Source organism: Oncorhynchus tshawytscha, linkage group LG05 (assembly GCF_018296145.1).
Source record: "Oncorhynchus tshawytscha isolate Ot180627B linkage group LG05, Otsh_v2.0, whole genome shotgun sequence".
NCBI classification, from domain to species: Eukaryota; Metazoa; Chordata; class Actinopteri; order Salmoniformes; family Salmonidae; genus Oncorhynchus; species Oncorhynchus tshawytscha.
The window spans coordinates 87,889,745-87,916,760 of record NC_056433.1 but is presented as its reverse complement, the minus strand read 5'-3'; the positions used below and the strand labels follow the sequence as shown (position 1 = coordinate 87,916,760).

General features: G+C 41.5%; 1 protein-coding gene across 2 annotated transcripts in view; it reads right to left on the bottom strand.

Moving 5' to 3' along the window:
* The window catches only part of LOC112249698 (tumor protein p63-regulated gene 1-like protein), an 82,226-nt gene extending 69,272 nt beyond the window's left edge, over positions 1–12,954 (bottom strand). Inside the window, exons 1-3 of one of the 2 annotated variants that reach the window (XM_042322626.1) lie at positions 12,559–12,954; positions 10,176–10,785; positions 6,531–6,619 (exon numbers count right to left, since the gene is read on the bottom strand). In XM_042322626.1, coding sequence (XP_042178560.1) covers positions 6,531–6,619; positions 10,176–10,769 — 683 coding nt within the window. In that variant the 5' untranslated portion in view covers positions 10,770–10,785; positions 12,559–12,954. The remainder of the gene's footprint in view (positions 1–6,530; positions 6,620–10,175; positions 10,786–12,558) is intronic. The other variant, XM_042322627.1, reaches the window with a different exon arrangement.
* Between the last annotated feature and the right edge of the window lie 14,062 nt (positions 12,955–27,016).

Below are 27,016 nucleotides of genomic sequence, written 5' to 3'. Positions count from 1 at the left end.
GCGTGGTCGACAGTGAGCACCTCATCTCCGCTGTCACATCCAACCTGAATGGATATTTGGTTATAATGGAGACGAGAGCCCTGACTCCAGCTCCACACAGGTAAGAGCTGGTGAAGGGGTACCATGAGTTTTATGGTGCTTTTAAGACAATTAGGAATTCAGAACAATACGAGGTCAAATCGAGACATCAGTGATCCCCTGTGGGATCTGTTATTCATCAAGAGGCCTTAGTTCCACTGGAATTCCCTGTGGGATCTGTTTTTCATCCATAGTTCCCAGTTGTCTTGAACACTGAAGTTGTGGGATTTCTGGTTCCAAGTTCCCAGTTGTCTTGAACGCACTGAACATCCCCTGGTTCCAAGTTCCCATTCTTGAATGCAACATTAATGCTCACGCAGCCCACTGGGTATCCCCTGTGGGGAACCAAAACTCTGTTATTCACCCGTGAATACGGTCCACGCATTTTGGTCACTGAAGCATCAGCTGTTCTGTTTGATTCATCAATGAGCCAGGATCAGTCAAAGGTTTGGGAACATCCCCTGTGGGATCTGTTATTCATCATCACTGGTGTGGCCCACTGAACTGTTACCTGTTATTTTCTTTTATTCATCAATAGTCAAGCCACTGTTTGTTTACATCCCCTGTGGGATCTGTATATTCATCAAAACCCACCCAGCCCACTGAACATCCCCTGTGGGATCTGTTATTCATCCCAAATCTCCACGTTTAGCCCACTGAACATCCCCTGTGGGATCTGTTATTCATCAATTTTGCGCGGCCACGCAGCCCACTGAACATCCCCAGTGGGATCTGTTATGCTTCCATATGGCCACGGAGCCCACTGAACATTCCCTGTGGGATCTGCCCGCCGTATTCATCAATACAGGCATCTGTACAGCCCACTGAACATCCCCTGTGGGATCTGTTATTCATCAATACGGCCACGCAGCCCACTGAACATCCCCTGTGGGATCTGTTATTCATCAATACGGCCACGCAGCCCACTGAACATCCCCTGTGGGATCTGTTATTCATCAATACGGCCACGCAGCCCACTGAACATCCCCTGTGGGATCTGTTATTCATCAATACGGCCAGCCCACTGCATCCCCTGCCCACTGAACATCCCCTGTGGGATCTGTTATTCATCAATACGGCCACGCAGCCCACTGAACATCCCCTGTGGGATCTGTTATTCATCAATACATCCCCTGGCCACGCAGCCCACTGAACATCCCCTGTGGGATCTGTTATTCATCAATGCGGCCACGCAGCCCACTGAACATCCCCTGTGGGATCTGTTATTCATCAATACGGCCACGCAGCCTACTGAACATCCCCTGTGGGATCTGTTATTCATCAATACGGCCAAGCCCACTGAACATCCCCTGTGGGATCTGTTTTCATCAATTTTGTTTGCAGCCCACTGAACATCCCCTGTGGGATCTGTTATTCATCAATACGGCCACGCAGCCCACTGAACATCCCCTGTGGGATCTGTTATTCATCAATACGGCCACGCAGCCCACTGAACATCCCCTGTGGGATCTGTTATTCATCAATACGGCCACGCAGCCCACTGAACATCCCCTGTGGGATCTGTTATTCATCAATACGGCCACGCAGCCCACTGAACATCCCCTGTGGGATCTGTTATTCATCAATACGGCCACGCAGCCCACTGAACATCCCCTGTGGGATCTGTTATTCATCAATACGGCCACGCAGCCCACTGAACATGTATAGAGAACAAAAGACAATGCACTTCGACCCCAAGTATCATACGTAAAATGAAAACTAATATTTGCTAGATAGCGTTAGCTATCGCTTGTTATCATCTGCTTTTTAAATAGTAATCGAACCTGTTTTCAGCATTTTGTTTGTTCCATGACTAATCAAAGCTAGTTTCTCATTCTCTTTCTTGTTTCTCTGCAGCAGATATACTGTATAGTGGTGAGCAATATGTCTGGAACATCAACACAATCACAGTATTCGAATCACATTACGTATAGAATCACATTACGTATAGAATCACAATACATATAGAATCACAATACATATAGAACCAATACATATAGAATCACAATACGTATAGAATCACAATACATATAGAATCACAATACGTATAGAATCACAATACATATAGAACCATGAGAACGTATAGAATCACAATACAACCATAGAATCACAATACGTATAGAATCACATATAGAATCATAGAACCACAATACATATAGAATCCAATACATATAGAATCACAATACATATAGAACACATGATATAGAATCACAATACATATAGAATCACAATACATATAGAATCACAATACGTATAGAATCACAATACATAGAATCACAATACATATAGAATCACAATACATATAGAATCACAATACATTAGAATCACAATACATATAGAATCACAATACATAGAACCACAATACATATAGAACACAATACATATAGAATCACAATACATATAGAACACAATACATATAGAATCACAATACATATAGAATCACAATACATATAGAATCACAATACATATAGAATCACAATACATATAGAATCACAATACATATAGAATCACAATACGTATAGAATCACAATACATATAGAATCACAATAGAATCACAATACATATAGAATCACATACATAGAATCACAATACATATAGAATCATGAGAATCACAATACGTATAGAATCACAATACATATAGAATCACAAATCACAATACGTATAGAATCACAATACATATAGAACCATGAGAACCACAATACGTATAGAATCACAATACGTATAGAACCATGAGAATCACAATACGTATAGAACCATGAGAATCACAATACGTATAGAACCATGAGAATCACAATACATATAGAACCATGAGAATCACAATACGTATAGAACCATGAGAACCACAATACATATAGAACCATGAGAATCACAATACGTATAGAATCACAATACGTATAGAACCATGAGAATCACAATACATATAGAACCATGAGAACCACAATACATAGAATCACAATACATATAGAATCACAATACATATAGAATCCACAATACATATAGAACACAATACATATAGAACACAATACATATAGAACCACAATACGTATAGAACCATGAGAATCACAATACATATAGAACCATGAGAATCACAATACGTATAGAACCATGAGAACCACAATACATATAGAACCATGAGAATCACAATACGTATAGAATCACAATACGTATAGAACCATGAGAATCACAATACATATAGAACCATGAGAACCACAATACATATAGAACCATGAGAATCACAATACGTATAGAACCATGAGAATCACAATACGTATAGAACCATGAGAATCACAATACGTATAGAACCATGAGAATCACAATACATATAGAACCATGAGAATCACAATACGTATAGAACCATGAGAACCACAATACGTATAGAACCATGAGAATCACAATACATATAGAACCATGAGAACCACAATACGTATAGAACCATGAGAATCACAATACGTATAGAACCATGAGAACCACAATACGTATAGAACCATGAGAATCACAATACGTATAGAATCACAATACATATAGAACCATGAGAATCACAATACGTATAGAATCACAATACGTATAGAACCATGAGAATCACAATACGTATAGAATCACAATACGTATAGAACCATGAGAACCACAATACGTATAGAATCACAATACGTATAGAACCATGAGAATCACAATACGTATAGAACCATGAGAATCACAATACGTATAGAACCATGAGAATCACGAGAATCACAATAGAGTACATATCATACAGTCTATATCATATAACCATAGTGATATCGTATAGTGAGGTCCCTGACGATTCCCCCATGCTGAGAGTGACCAGGTTTGTTTCCCTGACGATTCCCCCATGCTGAGAGTGACCAGGTTTGTTTCCCTGACGATTCCCCCATGCTGAGAGTGACCAGGTTTGTTTCCCTGACGATTCCCCCATGCTGAGAGTGACCAGGTTTGTTTCCCTGACGATTCCCCCATGCTGAGAGTGACCAGGTTTGTTTCCCTGACGATTCCCCCATGCTGAGAGTGACCAGGTTTGTTTCCCTGACGATTCCCCCATGCTGAGAGTGACCAGGTTTGTTTCCCTGACGATTCCCCCATGCTGAGAGTGACCAGGTTTGTTTCCCTGACGATTCCCCCATGCTGAGAGTGACCAGGTTTGTTTCCCTGACGATTCCCCCATGCTGAGAGTGACCAGGTTTGTTTCCCTGACCATTCCCCCATGCTGAGAGTGACCAGGTTTGTTTCCCTGACAATTCCCCCATGCTGAGAGTGACCAGGTTTGTTTCCCTGACGATTCCCCCATGCTGAGAGTGACCAGGTTTGTTTCCCTGACGATTCCCCCATGCTGAGAGTGACCAGGTTTGTTTCTCATGTCCATACTGTTGATCAGTGGTTTGTTTCAGTTGCATGACGGAAACACATCAGGAAAACCCCTAACTGGCTCTGACACTGACCAGATGGTTGTAACCTGATTATATGAAGTCATCTCAACCAGAAAACCAGTTTACAACCAGCTCACTTTGCCTAGAATGACCATGGAAACAAGCACATCAAAGAGACAAAGTGATAAAGAATCTATAATGTATTTCTATGTGATAAACTCACTCAGCCAGACACTTGATAATGCTATCTTCCTCCTTAAAACGGACACTTTGGGATTTTTGGCAATGAAGCCCTTTATCTACTGACCCAGAGTCAGATGAGGCCCTTTATCTACTGACCCAGAGTCAGATGAGGTCCTTTATCTACTGACCCAGAGTCAGATGTGTCTCTGCAAGCAGTTTGAAGGAAGGTTTGTTTCTAACCCCCATGCTGAGAGCAAGGTTTGTTAACTAGCGTTATTCACAATGCCTGAAGTGACCAGGTTTGTTTCCGTGACAATGCCTGCTGAAGTCTAGGGTATCTGCTAGATTCCCCATGCCTGAAGTCTAGGGTATCTGCTAGCGTTATGCTGAAAGTGACTGGTTTGTCTATGGGTCTCCCATGCTGAGCGTGACCAGGTTTGTTTCCTGACAAGTCCCCATGGGTATCTGGTTTGTTAGCACAATGCCTGCTGAAGTGACTAGGGTCTCTGCTAGCGTTGAGCACAATGAGTAAGTTTGTTTCTGCATGTCAATGACTGTAAGTCTGGGTATCTGCTAGAGTTAGCACAATGAAAAGTCTAACTGGTATCTGCTAGATGTTAGCACAAAGACTGTAAGTCTATCTATCTGAAAACTAGTTTAGCAACCAGCTGACTGTAAGTCTAGGGATCTGCTAGTGTTACAAGCAGACTGTAAGTCTATAATGTATCTGCTAAACTTAGCCAATGACTGTAATCTATCTATCTGCTAGTGTTAGCTTTGGGATTTTTGGCAATGACTGGAAGTCTATGGGTATCTGCTAGAGTTAGCACAATGACTGAAGTCTATGGGTATCTGCTAGTGTTAGCCAGACTGTCAAGTCTATGGGTATCTGCTAGTGTTAGAAATGACTGAAAGTCTATGGGAATCTGCTAGTGTTAGCACAATGACTGTAAGTCTATGGGTATCTGCTAGCGTTAGCACAATGACTGAAAGTCTATGGGTATCTGCTAGTGTTAGCACAATGACTGTAAGTCTATGGGTATCTGCTAGTGTTAGCACAATGACTGTAAGTCTATGGGTATCTGCTAGTGTTAGCACAAAGACTGTAAGTCTATGGGTATCTGCTAGTGTTAGCACAATGACTGAAGTCTATGGGTATCTGCTAGTGTTAGCACAATGACTGTAAGTCTATGGGTATCTGCTAGTGTTAGCACAATGACTGTAAGTCTATGGGTATCTGCTAGTGTTAGCACAATGACTGAAAGTCTATGGGTATCTGCTAGCATTAGCACAATGACTGAAAGTCTATGGGTATCTGCTAGAGTTAGCACAATGACTGTAAGTCTATGGTATCTGCTAGCATTAGCACAAAGACTGAAAGTCTATGGTATCTGCTAGCATTAGCACAAAGACTGAAAGTCTATGGGTATCTGCTAGTGTTAGCACAATGACTGTAAGTCTATGGTATCTGCTAGCATTAGCACAAAGACGAAGTGCTAATGTAATTTAGAGGTAGTTTCACCAGCCAATGCTAACTTTCTTCTCACTGGACACATACAAAGGGTATCCATCTGACTCCTACTGTGAAAGGGTCATGTTAACATGTCAATTTTGTTTTACCTTTATTTAACTAGGCAAGTCAGTTAAGAATAAATTATTATTTTCAATGACGGCCTAGGAACAGTGGGTTAACTGCCTGTTCAGGGGCAGAACGACAGATTTGTACCTTGTCAGCTCGGGGATATGAACTTGTAACCTTTCGGTTACTAGTCCAACTCTCTAAGCTAACCTGCCGCCTATATTTAATACATGTGAAAATGCTCATTTGACATGTCTTTTTTGATGTTGTAAGGGATTAGAAGAGACGGTATGGGTAACAATGAAACTCACTCAGCCATGAGCCAGACACCGTGGACAGCTCCGTCCTCCTCATTGATCAGAGCCTTGATGTCTTCTAGGGATTGGTCCAGGGTCCCAGGCTGCACAGGACAGGGAAGCAATGTGTTAGATTACAATGCAACCTTTAAAATGGGACAATATCCACGTTTAAATATACGTCTTGCAGTTATGAGAGCTAAAACTTCAGAATTATTTCGACCATTAGCGATCATTATCATCTGAGTCACAGTGAACTTGAATCTATTCTGCTCTGTTGAGAGGGACTCAGGTGGCTGATATACTGTATATATGTCAAAATGTCAAATCGGGAAATAAAATGCATCTTATGATGCAAAACGCATCCTACGGGGATAATTTCTGTATTTAGAAAGTTACATATCTTGAAAACTTAATTGCTGACGAGCTAAATATTTTGGGACTATGTCAACAATGGACTAATGAAACAAAACAAAAAAAGACAGTTTTTCTTTAATACTTCTGAGTTTGTTTTGTTTGCATTACAAATGTTGTCCTCGACTTCAGAAGTTTTTCTTGATATTAAAATGGCTCAAAAGTGAAAGTGCGATTTTCACATGTGGAGTTGTCTTACATGTGGAGTTGTCTTACATGTGGAGTTGTCTTACATGTGGAGTTGTCTTACATGTGGAGTTGTCTTACATGTGGAGTTGTCTTACATGTGGAGTTGTCTTACATGTGAAAGTGCAAATTGGATTTTCAGGTGTGAAGAAGTTATTAACATGTGAAACCACACATTTTGCAGGACTTAAGTAGGGCACTATATAGGGAATAGGGTGCTAGCCCTGTTCAAAACTAGTGCACTATATAGGGAATAGGGTGCTAGCCCTGTTCAAAACTAGTGCACTATATAGGGAATAGGGTGCTAGCCCTGTTCAAAACTAGTGCACTATATAGGGAATAGGGTGCTAGCCCTGTTCAAAACTAGTGCACTATATAGGGAATAGGGTGCTAGCCCTGTTCAAAACTAGTGCACTATATAGGGAATAGGGTGCTAGCCCTGTTCAAAACTAGTGCACTATATAGGGAATAGGGTGCCAGCCCTGGTCAGAGGTAGTGCACTATATAGGGAATAGGGTGCTAGCCCTGTTCAGAGGTAGTGCACTATATAGGGAATAGGGTGCCAGCCCTGTTCAAAACTAGTGCACTATATAGGGAATAGGGTGCTAGCCCTGGTCAGAGGTAGTGCACTATATAGGGAATAGGGTGCTAGCCCTGGTCAGAGGTAGTGCACTATATAGGGAATAGGGTGCTAGCCCTGTTCAGAGGTAGTGCACTATATAGGGAATAGGGTGCCAGCCCTGTTCAAAACTAGTGCACTATATAGGGAATAGGGTGCTAGCCCTGTTCAAAACTAGTGCACTATATAGGGAATAGGGTGCTAGCCCTGTTCAAAACTAGTGCACTATATATGGAATAGGGTGCTAGCCCTGTTCAAAACTAGTGCACTATATAGGGAATAGGGTGCTAGCCCTGTTCAAAACTAGTGCACTATATAGGGAATAGGGTGCCAGCCCTGGTCAGAGGTAGTGCACTATATAGGGAATAGGGTGCTAGCCCTGTTCAAAACTAGTGCACTATATAGGGAATAGGGTGCTAGCCCTGGTCAGAGGTAGTGCACTATATAGGGAATAGGGTGCTAGCCCTGTTCAAAACTAGTGCACTATATAGGGAATAGGGTGCTAGCCCTGGTCAGAGGTAGTGCACTATATAGGGAATAGGGTGCTAGCCCTGGTCAGAGGTAGTGCACTATATAGGGAATAGGGTGCTAGCCCTGGTCAAAACTAGTGCACTATATAGGGAATAGGGTGCTAGCCCTGTTCAAAACTAGTGCACTATATAGGGAATAGGGTGCTAGCCCTGTTCAAAACTAGTGCACTATATAGGGAATAGGGTGCTAGCCCTGGTCAGAGGTAGTGCACTATATAGGGAATAGGGTGCTAGCCCTGTTCAAAACTAGTGCACTAGAGAGGGAATAGGGTGCCAGCCCTGGTCAGAGGTAGTGCACTATATAGGGAATAGGGTGCTAGCCCTGTTCAGAACTAGTGCACTAGAGAGGGAATAGGGTGCCAGCCCTGGTCAGAGGTAGTGCACTATATAGGGAATATGGTGCTAGCCCTGTTCAAAACTAGTGCACTAGAGAGGGAATAGGGTGCCAGCCCTGGTCAGAGGTAGTGCACTATATAGGGAATAGGGTGCTAGCCCTGTTCAAAACTAGTGCACTAGAGAGGGAATAGGGTGCCAGCCCTGGTCAGAGGTAGTGCACTATATAGGGAATATGGTGCCATTTGGAAGACATAGACATGTCAGTAAATACAGTGCCTTCGTAAAATATTCAGACCCCTTAACTTTTTTCCACATTTTGTTATGTTACAGCCTTATTCTAAATGGATAAAATAGTTTTTGCACCACATACATTTGGCCAATTGATAAAAAATGTAAAACTGAAATATCACATTAACATACGATAAGGATTCAGACCCTTTAATTCAGTACTTTGTTGATGCACCTTTGGCAGCGATTACAGCCTCGAGTCTTCTTGGGTATGACGCTACAAGCTTGGCACACCTGTATTTGGGGGGTTTCTCCCATTATTCTCTGCAGATCCTCTCAACCTCTGTCAGGTTGGATGGGGAACGTTGCTGCACAGCTATTATCAGGTCTCTACAGAGATGTTAGATCGGGTTCAAGTCCGGGTTCCGGCTGGGCCACTCAAGCACATTCAGAGACTTGTCCTGAAGCCACTCCTGCGTTGTCTTGGCTGTGTGCTTAAGGTCATTGTCCTCTTGGAAGGTGAACCTTTGCCCCAGTCTGCAGTCTTGAGCGCTCTGAATGTTTTCATCAATGATCTCTCTGTACTTTGCTTTGTCATTATGGGGAATTGTGTATAGATAGATTGATAAGGAAAAAGATATATTTAACTAATTTTAGAATAAGGCTGTAACGTAAAAACACATTTTTGAAAAAGAGAAGGTGTCTGAATGCACTGTAAAAGCTCAGATTAATGTGGTTAGTTTAGGAGTGTCTCGTTGGCCTGGCATCATTATCATTATCATTATTATATTTACTGTAGGAGTGGACAGACACAGCTGGTTGAGGGGGATGTTAATCTGGGGTCTTAATCTGATCAAACTGCATTGAGAGTAAATAAATGTGGCATTGTGGATCACTACAATAATTCAAATGTAATTAATCTGTGTAGTACAACCATTGAAATGTTGATTTCACTTTACAGTGGTAGACCTACTATGGGGCGGCAGTGTAGCCTAGTGGTTAGAGCATTGGACTAGTAACCGAAAGGTTGCAAGTTCAAATCCCCGAACTGACAAGGTACAAAATCTGTCGTTCTGCCCTTGAACAGGCAGTTAACACACTGTTCCTAGGCTGTCATTGAAAATAAGAATAAGAATTTGTTCTTAACTTGCCTAGTAAAATAAATAAAAAAATAAAAAATGTGTGTTCAATAAGCCTTTACAGTAGTAGACCTACTATGTGTGTACAGTAAATCTTTACAGTAGTAGACCTACTATGTGTGTACAATAAACCTTTACAGTAGTAGATCTACTATGTGTGTACAGTAAACCTTTACAGGATAAGTTTTAAAAAGTAGGCTATTATTACCCTCAAAACAAAGAACCTCTTGAGTTTGAACTGATTTAGTGCAGAAGTCCAACGGTTCCCCTTGGCCTCGGGTCCAGCTCCATCCCCGGGTCCAGCTCCATCCCCGGGTCCAGCTCCATCCCTAGCTCCAGCTACATCCCTAGCTCTAGCTACATCCCTAGCTCTAGCTACATCCCTAGCTCCAGCTCCATCCCTAGCTCCAGCTACATCCCTAGCTCTAGCTACATCCCTAGCTCTAGCTCCAGTATCAGGTGTAGGGGCAGCACACCCACTCTCCTCTGTCTCTACCTCGGGATGACCACTCTCCGGGACCTGGGGACTCTGGGCCTGGGTGCTCTGGGCCTGGGGGCTCTGGTGCGTCTGGTTGCTCTGGGGCGGCTGGTTGCTCTGGGGGTCAGGTTGACTCTGGGGCGGCTGGTTGCTCTGGGGGTCAGGTTGACTCTGGGGCGGCTGGTTGCTCTGGGGGTCAGGTTGACTTTGGGGCCGAGGGGAGGTCTGGGTCAGGTCCAGATGAGAGGAGGACTGGGTCTCTGGTCCTAGTTCTAGGGGCTCCAGCTCCACAGCCTTGGAAGTGACTGTTTTACCCTCAGACATTGTCCTATGATGAGATCTGAACAAAAACGCACATACATTCTGTAATAGGAATATCCAGGTGAACAAAAAGTTAGAGCAGCCGTTGATAATATCAATTAAAACAAATCTATCAGGTTTATTACAAGTTGCAACAGGGAGACACCTGAACAGAAGAAGACACCATGTCTAACTGGCCTCTTGAAGGCCCACGTCTCTTCTAATCAGACATATTCAAACGTTCAGTAAATACCGGAGAGGCTTGTAGGAAGTCAAAACAAAACGCAGTGACGTTGTCAGCTGCTACAGAATCACACAGTGTACAGCAGAATACAATAATAATCAATCGATGTCCTTGTGCCTCCAGTCTGGTGTCAATCACTATCAACACAATCTTGAACAAACAAAACCTTGTAAAATCATGTGTATTAAAGAAAATAAAACACATCAATACACAAAGCATTGTGTTAATCAGTCTTTACTGTATATTAACTTTTATTAATATTAAATATTGCCATTACGTGTTATTATACAAACTAACCCCACCACGGAAACCCATGAGATGTAAAGTGTACCAAATGTTAGACCAGGGTTCATAGAGTTCTGGTCAGAAGGAGTGCACTGTTAGACCAGACCATAGAGTTCTGGTCAGAAGGAGTGCACTGTTAGACCAGGGTTCATAGAGTTCTGGTCAGAAGGAGTGCACTGTTAGACCAGGGTTCATAGAGTTCTGGTCAGAAGGAGTGCACTGTTAGACCAGGGTTCATAGAGTTCTGGTCAGAAGGAGTGCACTGTTAGACCAGGGTTCATAGAGTTCTGGTCAGAAGGAGTGCACTGTTAGACCAGGGTTCATAGAGTTCTGGTCAGAAGGAGTGCACTGTTAGACCAGGGTTCATAGAGTTCTGGTCAGAAGGAGTGCACTGTTAGACCAGGGTTCAGGGTTCAGAGTTCTGGTCAGAAGGAGTTAGTTCTGGTCAGACCAGAGTTCATAGAGTTCTGGTCAGAAGGAGTGCACTGTTAGACCAGGGTTCATAGAGTTCTGGTCAGAAGGAGTGCACTGTTAGACCAGGGTTCATAGAGTTCTGGTCAGAAGGAGTGCACTGTTAGACCAGGGCTCATAGAGTTCTGGTCAGAAGGAGTGCACTGTTAGACCAGAGTTCATAGAGTTCTGGTCAGAAGGAGTGCACTGTTAGACCAGGGTTCATAGAGTTCTGGTCAGAAGGAGTGCACTGTTAGACCAGGGCTCATAGAGTTCTGGTCAGAAGGAGTGCACTGTTAGACCAGGGTTCATAGAGTTCTGGTCAGAAGGAGTGCACTGTTAGACCAGGGTTCATAGAGTTCTGGTCAGAAGGAGTGCACTGTTAGACCAGGGTTCATAGAGTTCTGGTCAGAAGGAGTGCACTGTACCATAGGAAATAGGGTGCCTTGTGGGACAAATAGCCTTTCTCTTGCATTCGTTCCCATGTTCTGTTGGCAATTCATGTTTGATAGCCTTGGTCACTGATTAGGCAACGTCTACCTGTATTCAATCCCCCCCAAGTGTGAATCCGTCAATTAAATAGGCTAGAATTAGGCCTACTAGGTTTCATTCCGCTATAATTAGTAGATTTCATTATGCTTCGGTCTTGTAAAACGGTGTTAGACTTTAGTGCTGACAGTATTTCATAGAACAGAGCCATTCGGATACATTACGCACCAGAAATCTAACGTGACACATTAGTGTTTAGCTGTTTCTTCATTAAAACAATATCGGGAGGGGAAAAACTCCTTATTTCAACCAAATTGGGATAGTTTACAAGTATAGGCTACTTACCAGTTGGTATTTGTGGACTCTGGGACGTATTGTTGTCAGAGGAAAACGAGTGGTATGAGAGTCAGTGAAAGATGCGCAACTGCAGGGCATCAGGTGTTTCCTTGTTCCGTGTTTTAGTTCAATGGGCAGCCACGGAGACGTACACGGAAACACAACACACTTGTTGTTCACGGTAGTTTCGATGCTGGACAATCTGTACACTGGGCCAGAAGCGAAGGAAGGCGACACTTCTCCCTGTGTCAGAGCTATTTAGCCTTAAACGAGCAAAAAGATTAAGTTAAAAAATAACGCCGCTTTCTTGTAGTCTAAATGGCTGAACGGCTTGAGAAGGCTGCCGCCTGCAGTCAGCTGCCGTATATCTGGTACCAATTCAATGTAAAGTTCTATATTCAAATGTGGCTCGGGTATTACCCATGCCACCCATACATCCTCGTTACAGGCCTAGCTTATAGCCAGCTATTCACCCTACAAAAAATAATCCGTTTATGGGTATTTAAATATTCAAAGACACCCACGAAATGTGCCTACAGTCTATAAAAATCGCCCACAGTGATTGCAATAAAATGTCATTTTATTGGCTGTATTTCAATTTCCAATTGTGACACTGTTAGGCCTTGTGTATGACAAATCTCTAAAGAATAGATCCATACAAGCTATTCCTTGGCTATACTCTCTTTTGTGCCTAAAATATCATTATTTAATTTCACCAGGTTTGACCTTGAGAGACAGACATTAATCTTTAAAACAATTTAATGACAGGGATGAGGTGATACATTTAGATTGAATAGGCCTTACATCATCAACCATCGACGCACCGTTCATCTATTCGGGCTAATCGTATCTAAAATGACGTGCTGTAAAGGCCACTCATTTCTTCTAACTCTTTGAAGGAGCCTATTCTTATATTCTGTTAAGGGCTTGACGTTTAAACCCAAACCTAGTTCTAATCCTGAGGAACCGTCAAAGTCATGTTGACAGGCGACAGGCAGCGTTCTATAAAAGGCTTTGTGCGTATGATTTAGCTACACCTACGCATGGCAGGTCTACTTTCTATTTAAAGACAGAAAAACAGTCTGAATTCAGTGTTAATCTATTCTCTATCCGCTGAGACAGGAGAAAGTCTTCAGTATTGTTAACTGAATACCCTAGAGCTGAAAGACCATGAATCGATGGGAATTTTAATGGAATATCTACATAGGCGTACAGAGGCCCATTAATAACAACAGCCATTACTCCTGTGTTCCAATGGCACGTTGTGTTAGTTAATCCAAGTTTATGATTTTAAAAGGCTAATTGATCATTAGAAAACCCTTTTGTAATTATGTTAGCACAGCTGAAAACTGTTGTTCTGATTAAAGAAGCAATAAAACTGGCCTTCTTTAGACTAGTTGAGTATCTGGAGCAGTATCTGAAACAAAGCCCTTTCTTCTGAAACTTGTCAGTCTATTCTTGTTCTGAGAAATGAAGGCTATTCCATGCGAGAAATTGCCACGAAACTGAAGATCTCGTACAACGCTGTGTACTACTCCCTTCACAGAACAACGCAAACTGGCTCTAACCAGAATAGAAAGAGGAGTGGGAGGCCCTGGTGCACAACTGAGCAAGAGGACAAGTACATTAGAATGTCTAGTTTGAGAAACAGACGCCTCACAAGTCCTCAACTCAACGTCAACAGTGAAGAGGCGATTCTGGGATGCTGGCCTTCTAGGCAGAGTTCCTCTGTCCAATCTCAACGTCAACAGTGAAGAGGCGACTCCAGGATGCTGGCCTTCCTCTGTCCAATGTCTGTGTTCTTTTGCCCATCTTAATTTTTTATTTTTATTGGCCAGTCTGATATATGTCTTTTTCTTTCCAACTCTGCCTAGAAGGCCAGCATCCCGGAGTCGCCTCTTCACGTCTTTATGACGTCACGCTGTACAACTATCTCAGTGATTCTAAATGCCTTTTGTAGAATGGAAGACGGATTCAGTCTTTTATGATTATCACATGTTACCAAGGCCTAAAATGATACCCGGGTGGTACCACAGTGTTGAGCATTTCACTCACATTTGTGAATAACAATAGTCAAGTCTGATCTCGTTTATAGCAACAACAAACAAAAAGATTATGCAGTAGCTGTTTTCAAAGTATTTATGTTGTTTTGTTTCATAGCTTGTAAATTAAATCACTGAAAGTCAAAGAACTATGATTTATATGGCCTATCCCACCTGGTGCCTCAAACACTGCCTGGCTAGAGGCTGTACGCACATAAAGAGCTGAGTGAAAGATTAATTGTTCGAAGCGCTGAGCACAGGCATAACAGTTGGTCTAATTTATTTGAAACTAAAGTCTACTGAGACTTTGTCCTTGTGTTTCTTGGCTATTTACATTATTCCACAGCTTTTGTCTCTTTGCTAGGAGCAGCCAATTGCAGGAAAACTCAAACTACTGTAATATTGAAAACAACCTAGCACTTGAACAAAAACTATGTAAATAGCCAAGAAACACAAGGACAAAGTTACACTTTATTAGCATTTCGGGTCAAATCGACCAACTACATTTTGGCTTCCGATTTGATAAATGTTTTACTTTTCCCAAATGCTCTGGGTGATTTCACCCGCTGGTGAAATTGACATTCTTACCTGCCAATTCCAAAATCTACACTTATTTGTCGGGTGGTGGGTGTAATTTTTCCACCCGGTTTATGAATTACACAATTATCAAAAAAGTCAGGCTAAGATGCTGCAACATCAGTCAAAATCCAGCTTATTGCCAGCTTACTCCCAGACACGGGTGGTATTTGGGATGAGACTCAACATAATATTGGAGATACGAGCTAATAGAGAGTAGCTACCGATGATCAAGGTAAGAATTGACATTCTTTAATTAACATTCTACATCTGTTTGATGAAACTGTTGCAGCATTATGCTGTTGTATGTAATGTGAATATTGGTTTTATTAGCTAACATAGCTAACTTGCTAGCTATATATACACACCGAACAAAAATACAAATGTAAAATGTTGGTCCCATGTTTCATGAGTTGAAATAAAAGATCACAGAATTTTTCCATATGCACAAAAAGCTTATTTCTCTCAAAATTTGGGCAAAAAATGTGTTTACATTTCTCCTTTGCCAAAAAAAATCCATCCACCTGAATGGTGTGGCATGTCAAGAAACATGCTCATTACACAGGTGTTCCTTGTGCTGGGGACAATAAAGGGCCTCTCTAAAAAGTGCAGTTTTGTTACACAACACAATGCCACTATTGCCAGAGAATTGAATATTAATTTCTCTACCATAACGTCATATTAGAGAATTTGGCAGTACATCCAACCGGCCTCACAACCGCAGACTACATGTAACCACACCAGCCCAGGACCTCCACATCCGGGTTCTTCACCTGAGGGATCATCTGAGACCACCCAAACGGCTGATGAAACTAAGAAGTATTTATGTCTGGGCCTGGCTCTCAAGGCTGGGCCTGGCTCTCAAGGCTGGGCCTGGCTCTCAAGGCTGGGCCTGGCTCTCAAGTGATTGAGGTGGCCCACCCACCCATAGCTGCACTTCTGCCCAGTCATGTGAAATCCATAGATTAGGGCCCAATTTATTTATTTCAATTGACTGATTTCCTCATATGAACTGTAACCCAGTAACATTGTTGAAATTGTTGCATTTTGCATTTATATTTTTGTTAAGTATAATTTTTGAAGTAAGAAAGTATTTATACCCCTTGACTTACTGCACATTTTGTTGTGTTACGGTCTGATTTCAAAATGTATTTAAAATGTATTTAAATCTCACCCATCGACACCCATCTAATGAGAGTGAAAACATGTTTTGAGAATTTTTTCACATTTATTAAAAATAAAATATAGATATCTCATTTACAACACTATTCACAACTCTGAATCAATGCTTTGTAGAAGCACCTTTAGCAACGATTACAGCTGTGAGTCTTTCTGGGTGAGTCTCTAAGAGATTTCCACACCAGGATTGTGCAACATTTGACCATTATTCTTCAAGTTCTGTCAAATGGATTGATTACCATTTTCAGGTCTTACCATAGATTTTCACGTAGATTTATGTCAAAACTGTAACTCGGCCAATCAGAAACATTCACTGTCTTCTTGGTAAGCAACTCCAGTGTAGATTTGACCTTTTATTTTAGGTTATTGTTCTGCTGAAAGATCAATAGTTGACCTGAAAGGTGAAGAGTTCGCTGCAGCTAGCGACTGGAACGATCTGCAACAAACACTCAATCTGGACAGTTTAATCTCAATCTCTTCATTCAAAGACTCAATCACGGACACTCGTACTGACTGTTGTGGCTGCTTTGTCTGATGTATTGTTGTCTCTACCTTCTTGCCCTTTGTGCTGTTGTCTGTGCCCAATAATGTTTGTACCATGTTGTTCTGCTGCCATGTTGTGTTGCTACCATGTTGTGGTGCTACCATGTTGTCATGTTGTGTTGCTACCATGTTGTTGTCATGTTGTGTTGCTACCATGTTGTTGTCATGTTGTGTTGCTACCATGTTGTTGTCATGTTGTGTTGTTGTCATGTTGTGTTGCTACCATGTTGTCATGTTGTGTTGCTACCATGTTGTTGTCATGTTGTGTTGCTACCATGTTGTTGTCATGTTGTGGTGCTACCATGTTGTTGTTATGTGGTGTTGCTACCATGTTGTTGTCATGTGGTGTTTCTACCATGTTGTTGTCAAGTGGTGTTGCTACCATGTTCTTGTCATGTGGTTCTGCTACCATGTTGTGTTGCTACCATGTTGTTGTCATGTGGTGGTGCTACCATGTTGTTGTTATGTGGTGTTGCTACCATGTTGTTGTCATGTAGTGTTGCTACCATGCTGTTGTCATGTTGTGTTGCTACCATGTTGTTATGTTGTGTTGCTACCATGTTGTTGTCATATGTTGTGTTGCTACCATGTTGTTGTCATGTTGTGTTGCTACCATGTTGTTGTCATGTTGTGTTGCTACCATGTTGTTGTCATGTGTTGTTGTCATGTGTTGCTACCATGTTGTTGTCATGTTGTGTTTCTACCATGTTGTTGTCATGTTGAGTTGCTACCATGTTGTTGTCATGTGTTGCTACCATGTTGTTGTCATGTTGTGTTGCTACCATGTTGTTGTCATGTTGTGTTGCTATCATGTTGTTGTCATGTTGTGTTGCTACCATGTTGTTATGTTGTGTTTCTACCATGTTGTTGTCATGTTGTGTTGCTACCATGTTGTTGTCATGTTGTGTTGTCTACCATGTTGTTATGTTGTGATGCTACCATGTTGTTGTCATGTTGTGTTGCTACCATGTTGTTGTCATGTTGTGTTGCTACCATGTTGTTGTCATGTTGTGTTGCTACCATGTTGTTGTCATGTTGTGTTGCTACCATGTTGTGTGTTTTACATGTTGTTGTCATGCCATGCTACCATGTTGTTGTCTTAGGTCTACCATGTTGTGTTTTCATTTATGTAGTGTTGTCTTAGTGTCTCTCTTTATGTAGTGTTGTGGTCTCTCTTTATGTAGTGTTGTGGTGTCTCTCTTTATGCAGTGTAGTGTGGTCTCTCTTTATGCAGTGTTGTGTTGTCTCTCTTGTTGTGATGTGTGTTTTGTCATATATTTATTTATATTTATTTATTTTTAATCTCCCGTCCCCACAGGTGTCACGGTCGTCCTCCTCTTCATCTGAAGAGGAGAGGCGAGAGGGATCGGAGGACCAAAATGCGGCGTGATATGTGTTCATCATTAATTTTAATAAAGAAAACACTGAAACACTAAACAAAAACAGTAAACAAAATAACAACCCTGAAGCTAAATGCGAACTGCGCTGAAACAAGCCATCAACATAGACAATCACCCACAAACAAACAGTGCAACCCAGGCTACCTAAGTATGATTCTCAATCAGAGACAACTAATGACACCTGCCTCTGATTGAGAACCATACTAGGCCGAAACATAGAAATCCCAAATCATAGAAAATCAAACATAGTCTGCCCACCCAACTCACGCCCTGACCATACTAAAACAAACAGACTGCCCACCCAACTCACGCCCTGACCGTACTAAAACAAACATAGACTGCCCACCCAACTCACACCCTGACCATACTAAAACAAACATAGACTGCCCACCCAACTCACGCCCTGACCAATACTAAAACAAACATAGACTGCCCACCCAACTCACGCCCTGACCATACTAAAACAAACATAGACTGCCCACCCAACTCACGCCCTGACCATACTAAAACAAACATAGACTGCCCACCCCAACTCACGCCCTGACCATACTAAATCAATACAAAACAAAGGAAATAAAGGTCAGAACGTGACAGCAGGAGGCATTTTGCCTTTTGGTCGGCTGTCATTGTAAATAATAATTTGTCCTTAATTAACTAACTTGCCTAGTTAAATAAGGTTAAATAAAATAAAATAAAAAATTAATAAAAATGAATCTCCCCGTGTCTGGAAAGCAGACACTGGGAACAAGGAAGGGGGCATGGTTGGCTTTTGAAAGAGTCCCTCTCCAATATGAATGATTTCCTCTGAATCCACTGATTCGGTCACTCATCTGTAGAAGGTTTTTGTATTTCCCTTGCATGCTTTCATTCAGCTTGTTCAGTTTCCCGAATATGTCTGTTACACATTTTCTTTTCATTACATTTCATTATAGTATTTTTAATTTTTTGCACTCATTGTGAATGACAGCAGTTCCTCTCTCGATGAGAAAAATCTTTCTCAACATCGATAACCACCAAGTCTCGGTGTGAAATGAAACATCGTCATGCTCTGATATTTATTTATAGGGTACAATGCACATTAATCAACATCAATATTACAATAATGCAACATCCATGTAAATGTGCCGGGGTTAGCGAAAGCTAATTAGCCCCCGTAGTCCCAGGACAAGGACAATGTCGTGCCTTTGGCATCATTAAACTGAAGACTGTTAGTTTACCAAATCAATTCTCTGTCATTATTATTACGTGATTAACTAATCAGGTAAATGTAATTAACTAGGAAGTCGGGGCACCAAGGAAAATATTCCGATTACGAAGTTACAATGTTCCTCATATAACTCTTCAGATATTTTAATATCTGATCAATTAGTCTTCTAATTAATGAATTATTCTTTACCTCACGTCTCATTCCAAAAGTCGTAAATTGTTGGTTATCTGCACGAACCCAGTCTTCACTTTGAATCCTCCATACATCAATTGTCTCAATAATGTATTTATTAACTAACTAAATAATCGCAGAAATGCACATAAACAAACAAACAAAGTAGATATGATTACAAGGAAATGATAGGGGATGTGCCCTAGTGGGCTACCCCGGTATTGCGGCTTGGTGGGCAAAAGGGAAGTGGGTGTAGACTGAGAAAGGCGGGAATTATGCAAATGAATCACGACACACTTGATAATCATATTCATTGAAATGCTTTGCACATGAACGCTCACTCATTCGGGAATAACTACAATCAATATAAATATTTACGCTCAGTGTGTCGTCGTGATCTCTGTTGGAAAGTTTGTTTCTGTTAGAGAGTTTGTCCACACTCTCTCTCGCTTCCGTGGTTAGAATGGATAGTCCCATTCAGAAATGTTGTTATAGAATAGATGTGTCGGCGGTTGTCAGCCTTCGCATTCACGGGTACATCATTTCTAGCTGCAGCTCTTATTCTGTCGGATCGATAGTCTCAGAGTTTAACCACGTGGTACGGTTAAAAGATTCAGCAATCTACTCAAGCCTTAGCCCTCTCGTGGTAACCGAGGTAAGCTGGTCTGAAACCTTAGCTCCCTCTGTGATGAGGTACTGGTCTCGACTCAAACCTTAGCCCTCTCGTGGTAACCGAGGTAAGCTGGACTGAAACTTTAGCTCCCTCTGTGATGAGGTACTGGTCTCTACTCAAACCTTAGCCCTCTCGTGGTAACCGAGGTAAGCTGGTCTGAAGGGAATTCCTGCCGGTGGGGGTTATATTCAGAAGAGTAGAAAGGGGCTGTCCCATGATGCCAGATCAATGTCTGTGCTCATGGGGCGAGCCAATGATTTAGTTCAACTCCAAAGGGAATTGGAGTTTCCTTCATTAAAAAGTTTAAATTCACAATACATCACTCCACAAATAGTTGTATCTTTACTCATTCATTTTATACAACAATTAGATGCAAGCCTCACAGCTGAGACTCTTGTATAAACAGAGTTATGGTAATGTGGCTGCATTGTCTCTCATGAGTTTCACAAACATTAAATGAAATGGACCGGTGGTAGCTGGATTCTTCCCCGACCGTGTACACATTCTCCAAAACATGGACATTGTTCAGTTCTCAAGTTCTGTGATGTGGAAAAGGTTCCTTTATTCTCCTGTGAAACTCACTCTCTCTATATACTCTGGCCATGAGGAGAGAAAATCTTCTAGGAATTTATGACCTGCCTAACAGGGCCTGGGTGAAGGGGGAAGAGAGAGAGAGGTGGTGAGAGAGAGAGGTGGATGGTGCAGAGAGAGGGAGATGGTGCTCGCTGTACCCAAAGAGGACCACATCATGACAACAATTACACAGTCACAATACACATACTCACTAAAACAATACAAAATACCAATACATCCAATAATATATCATTCTAACAACAACAACAACACTTTCATCAACTGTTGTCGTAGATATGAGGAACCACAGATAACAGGTTTGGATAGATTTGAGACATGTTTTCAGTTTAAATTTAAAAGTACATTAATCAGTGCAGCTTCTCAAGTCCATGGGCATTGCATTCCAGGATATTGTAGCTCTAACAGAGAAGGCCGATTGGCCGATTTTATTGTTTCGAAAAGGGACAACGCAATCCCCTTTAGTTACTGCCCTTTTTACCCTGGAGGTGCTTTCGTTGAGCATGATATGCCGGCATAGGGGTGGAGGGGCAAAACCATGCAGGATCTTAAAGACAAGGCTTGCATCTACATACCGCTTAGCTATCCAGACTAAATAAAGTATGTTTGTAAATGATATGACAATGGTGGTAACTGTTTGGTTTGTTATCAAAAATATTAAGTGTTTGTTTGTTTGAGTGAATTCAATTTGTTTCAAAATAGTAGCTCCTGTTTGTGACCAGCATGTGAGGCTATATCTCAGCTGTGAGAGGATCACAGCATATATAGTGTGGTGGCCTCCAGAGGAAGGAAAGGACTGATAAATCTAAAGTTGGATAATCCAAAATTAACCATGTTAAACCACCTTCTTCACATGTTTCTTAAATGTCAAGTTGGAGTCCAGAATGACAAGTTGGGTGTATGTTGATTCTGGATTGTTTGAATGAAGGCCAGCATTGATGTCTGGCTGCCTTCTTTTGTATTCCCCAGAGAGTTGCCCCGCCTTCAGGGTACCCTTATTATCCTTTGCATTTTCTATTGGCTTATGATTATCTCTGGTCTCACTGGCCACTTTCCCAACTTCATTTTTACCATTTTCCCTTTTATTCTTCTTATTTTTCTTGAAATGAGAGGTCACTGTGGCAGACTCTGGCTCACCAGGTACCAACCCCAATGTTTCATTCACTCCGTCTTTGTCCTTGGGAGCCGAGGAATTATTCTCTTCAACCATAGTCTCACGTTCAGTCATTTCAGCTGAGATAGCGAACAAAAATCAATACTTGGCCATCTCGGCCCTTTCAAAGATAACATCCATTCGGAGAGCATAAGCTTAAGTCGTTCAGTCAGAGAATCAATTCTTTGTTTAACATCATTATTTGACAAAGGTATTAATGTGAGTTTCTGTTCCTCTGCCTCCCCATACATTGTTTTCACCATATCAGTTGCTGTGGGTAATACCAAAGTGTCTGCAATAGTGTTTCACAGCGTAGCGGCCTTCACTGTGGAAGTGGTTAATGTGCAACGGTCAAGGGCAGCCGATTCCAATGATCTAAGGGCTCTCTGGTTGAATTCTATCTTTCAGATTCAAATCATTTTCATTTAGATTTTTAAGGTTAACCACATTACCATGATTTTGAGATACAAAGACGATATTCGAACATTTATTTATTTTTTTCTTCAGGATTTTGGAAATTCTCCCGTGACCCCATTTTCTTATCAGGCTACCCCACATGGGGTTGCGAACCCTCGTTTAGGAACTGCTGCTGTAATTGTAATTTTTAAAGTCACAATCGGCCTTATGGCGAAATCCCTGAGCAGTTTCCTTCTTCGCCGGCAACTGAGTTAGAAAGGACCCCTGTATCTATGTAGTGACTGGGTGTATTGATACACCGTCCAAAGTGTAATTAACAATTTCACCATGATCAAAGGTATCTAAAGTGTAATTTATAACTTTACCATGCTCAAAGGGATATTCATTATCTGCTTTTTTGTTTTACCCATCTAACAATAGGTGCCCTTCTTTGCGAGGCATTGGAAAACCTTTCTGGGCTTTGTGATTGAATCAGTGTTTGAAATTCACTGCTCGACTGGGGACAGATAATTGTACTGCATGTGGGAGTACAGAGATGAGGTCATTTGTAAACATTTCTCAAAACATAATTCCACTCTGATATTATGGGGTGTTGTGTGTTGTGCCAGTGGGATGAAAATCTCGATTGAATCCATTTTAAATTCAGGTTGACTCCACAACAACATTCGTGTCAAGGGGTTTCTGAAAGGCCTGTAAATCATGAAGCATTTTGTTTTGTCCTGCTGCTGGAGGTTGTATTCCGTTATCTGTGAACATCTTATGATATCTAGTCAGTCCTTTTTCTGCTCATAATTTAAATATATCACCCATCATGCTTGGCTTGAAACCTTTTAAGGATCCCCCCCTTTAAAAAAAAAAACATTTTAGCCTAAAATGACATACCCATATCTAACTGCCTGCAGCTCAGGACCTAAAATAACATACCCAAATCTAACTGCCTGTAGCTCAGGACCTAAAATGACATACCCAAATCTAACTGCCTGTATCTCAGGACCTAAAATAACATACCCAAATCTAACTGCCTGTAGCTCAGGACCTAAAATAACATACCCAAATCTAACTGCCTGTAGCTCAGGACCTAAAATGACATACCCAAATCTAACTGCCTGTAGCTCAGGACCTAAAATGACATACCCAAATCTAACTGCCTGTAGCTCAGGACCTAAAATGACATACCCAAATCTAACTGCCTGTAGCTCAGGACCTAAAATAACATACCCAAATCTAACTGCCTGTAGCTCAGGACCTAAAATGACATACCCAAATCTAACTGCCTGTAGCTCAGGACCTAAAATGACATACCCAAATCTAACTGCCTGTAGCTCAGGACCTAAAATGACATACCCAAATCTAACTGCCTGTAGCTCAGGACCTAAAATGACATACCCAGATATAACTGCCTGTAGCTCAGGACCTAAAATAACATACCCAAATATAACTGCCTGTAGCTCAGGACCTAAAATAACATACCCAAATCTAACTGCCTGTAGCTCAGGACCTAAAATAACATACCCAAATCTAACTGCCTGTAGCTCAGGACCTAAAATGACATACCCAAATCTAACTGCCTGTAGCTTTAAAATAACATACCCAAATCTAACTGCCTGTAGCTCAGGACCTAAAATGACATACCCAAATATAACTGCCTGTAGCTCAGGACCTAAAATGACATACCCAGATATAACTGCCTGTAGCTCAGGACCTAAAATAACATACCCAAATATAACTGCCTGTAGCTCAGGACCTAAAATAACATACCCAAATCTAACTGCCTGTAGCTCAGGACCTAAAATAACATACCCAAATCTAACTGCCTGTAGCTCAGGACCTAAAATGACATACCCAAATCTAACTGCCTGTAGCTCAGGACCTAAAATAACATACCCAAATCTAACTGCCTGTAGCTCAGGACCTAAAATGACATACCCAAATATAACTGCCTGTAGCTCAGGACCTAAAATGACATACCCAGATATAACTGCCTGTAGCTCAGGACCTAAAATAACATACCCAAATCTAACTGCCTGTAGCTCAGGACCTAAAATAACATACCCAAATCTAACTGCCTGTAGCTCAGGACCTAAAATAACATACCCAAATCTAACTGCCTGTAGCTCAGGACCTAAAATGACATACCCAAATCTAACTGCCTGTAGCTCAGGACCTAAAATAACATACCCAAATCTAACTGCCTGTAGCTCAGGACCTAAAATGACATACCCAAATATAACTGCCTGTAGCTCAGGACCTAAAATGACATACCCAAATCTAACTGCCTGTAGCTCAGGACCTAAAATAACATACCCAAATCTAACTGCCTGTAGCTCAGGACCTAAAATGACATACCCAAATCTAACTGCCTGTAGCTCAGGACCTAAAATGACATACCCAAATCTAACTGCCTGTAGCTCAGGACCTAAAATGACATACCCAAATCTACCTGCCTGTAGCTCAGGACCTAAAATAACATACCCAAATCTACCTGCCTGTAGCTCAGGACCTAAAATAACATACCCATATCTAACTGCCTGTAGCTCAGGACCTGAAGCAAGGATAAGCATATTCTTGATACCATTTGAAAGGAAAAGCTTTGAAGTTTGTGGAAATGTGAAATGAATGAGGGAGAATATAACACATTAGATCCGGTAGAAGCCATCCCACAGGTCTAGAAATGTTCTTGTTTACTTACAACCTCATGCTAATCACATTAGCCTACGTTAGCTCAACCATCCCACAGGTCTAGAAATGTTCTTGTTACTTACAACCTCATGCTAATCACATTAGCCTACATTAGCTCAACCATCCCACAGGTCTAGAAATGTTCTTGTTACTTACAACCTCATGCTAATCACATTAGCCTACATTAGCTCAACCATCCCACAGGTCTAGAAATGTTCTTGTTACTTACAACCTCATGCTAATCACATTAGCCTACGTTAGCTCAACCATCCCACAGGTCTAGAAATGTTCTTGTTAGCATTTTGCTAATCACATTAGCCTACATTAGCTCAACCATCCCACAGGTCTAGAAATGTTCTTGTTTACTTACAACCTCATGCTAATCACATTAGCCTACGTTAGCTCAACCATCCCACAGGTCTAGAAATGTTCTTGTTTACTTACAACCTCATGCTAATCACATTAGCCTACGTTAGCTCAACCATCCCACAGGTCTAGAAATGTTCTTGTTACTTACAACCTCATGCTAATCACATTAGCCTACGTTAGCTCAACCATCCCACAGGTCTAGAAATGTTCTTGTTACTTACAACCTCATGCTAATCACATTAGCCTACGTTAGCTCAACCATCCCACAGGTCTAGAAATGTTCTTGTTACTTACAACCTCATGCTAATCACATTAGCCTACGTTAGCTCAACCATCCCACAGGTCTAGAAATGTTCTTGTTACCAACCTCATGCTAATCACATTAGCCTACATTAGCTCAACCATCCCACAGGTCTAGAAATGTTCTTGTTTACTTACAACCTCATGCTAATCACATTAGCCTACGTTAGCTCAACCATCCCACAGGTCTAGAAATGTTCTTGTTTACTTACAACCTCATGCTAATCACATTAGCCTACATTAGCTCAACCATCCCACAGGTCTAGAAATGTTCTTGTTTACTTACAACCTCATGCTAATCACATTAGCCTACATTAGCTCAACCATCCCACAGGTCTAGAAATGTTCTTGTTACTTACAACCTCATGCTAATCACATTAGCCTACGTTAGCTCAACCATCCCACAGGTCTGGAAATGTTCTTGTTACTTACAACCTCATGCTAATCACATTAGCCTACATTAGCTCAACCATCCCACAGGTCTAGAAATGTTCTTGTTACTTACAACCTCATGCTAATCACATTAGCCTACGTTAGCTCAACCATCCCACAGGTCTGGAAATGTTCTTGTTACTTACAACCTCATGCTAATCACATTAGCCTACGTTAGCTCAACCATCCCACAGGTCTGGAAATGTTCTTGTTACTTACAACCTCATGCTAATCACATTAGCCTACGTTAGCTCAACCATCCCACAGGTCTAGAAATGTTCTTGTTTACTTACAACCTCATGCTAATCACATTAGCCTACATTAGCTCAACCATCCCACAGGTCTAGAAATGTTCTTGTTACTTACAACCTCATGCTAATCACATTAGCCTACATTAGCTCAACCATCCCACAGGTCTAGAAATGTTCTTGTTACTTACAACCTCATGCTAATCACATTAGCCTACATTAGCTCAACCATCCCACAGGTCTAGAAATGTTCTTGTTACTTACAACCTCATGCTAATCACATTAGCCTACGTTAGCTCAACCATCCCACAGGTCTAGAAATGTTCTTGTTTACTTACAACCTCATGCTAATCACATTAGCCTACATTAGCTCAACCATCCCACAGGTCTAGAAATGTTCTTGTTTACTTACAACCTCATGCTAATCACATTAGCCTACATTAGCTCAACCATCCCACAGGTCTAGAAATGTTCTTGTTACTTACAA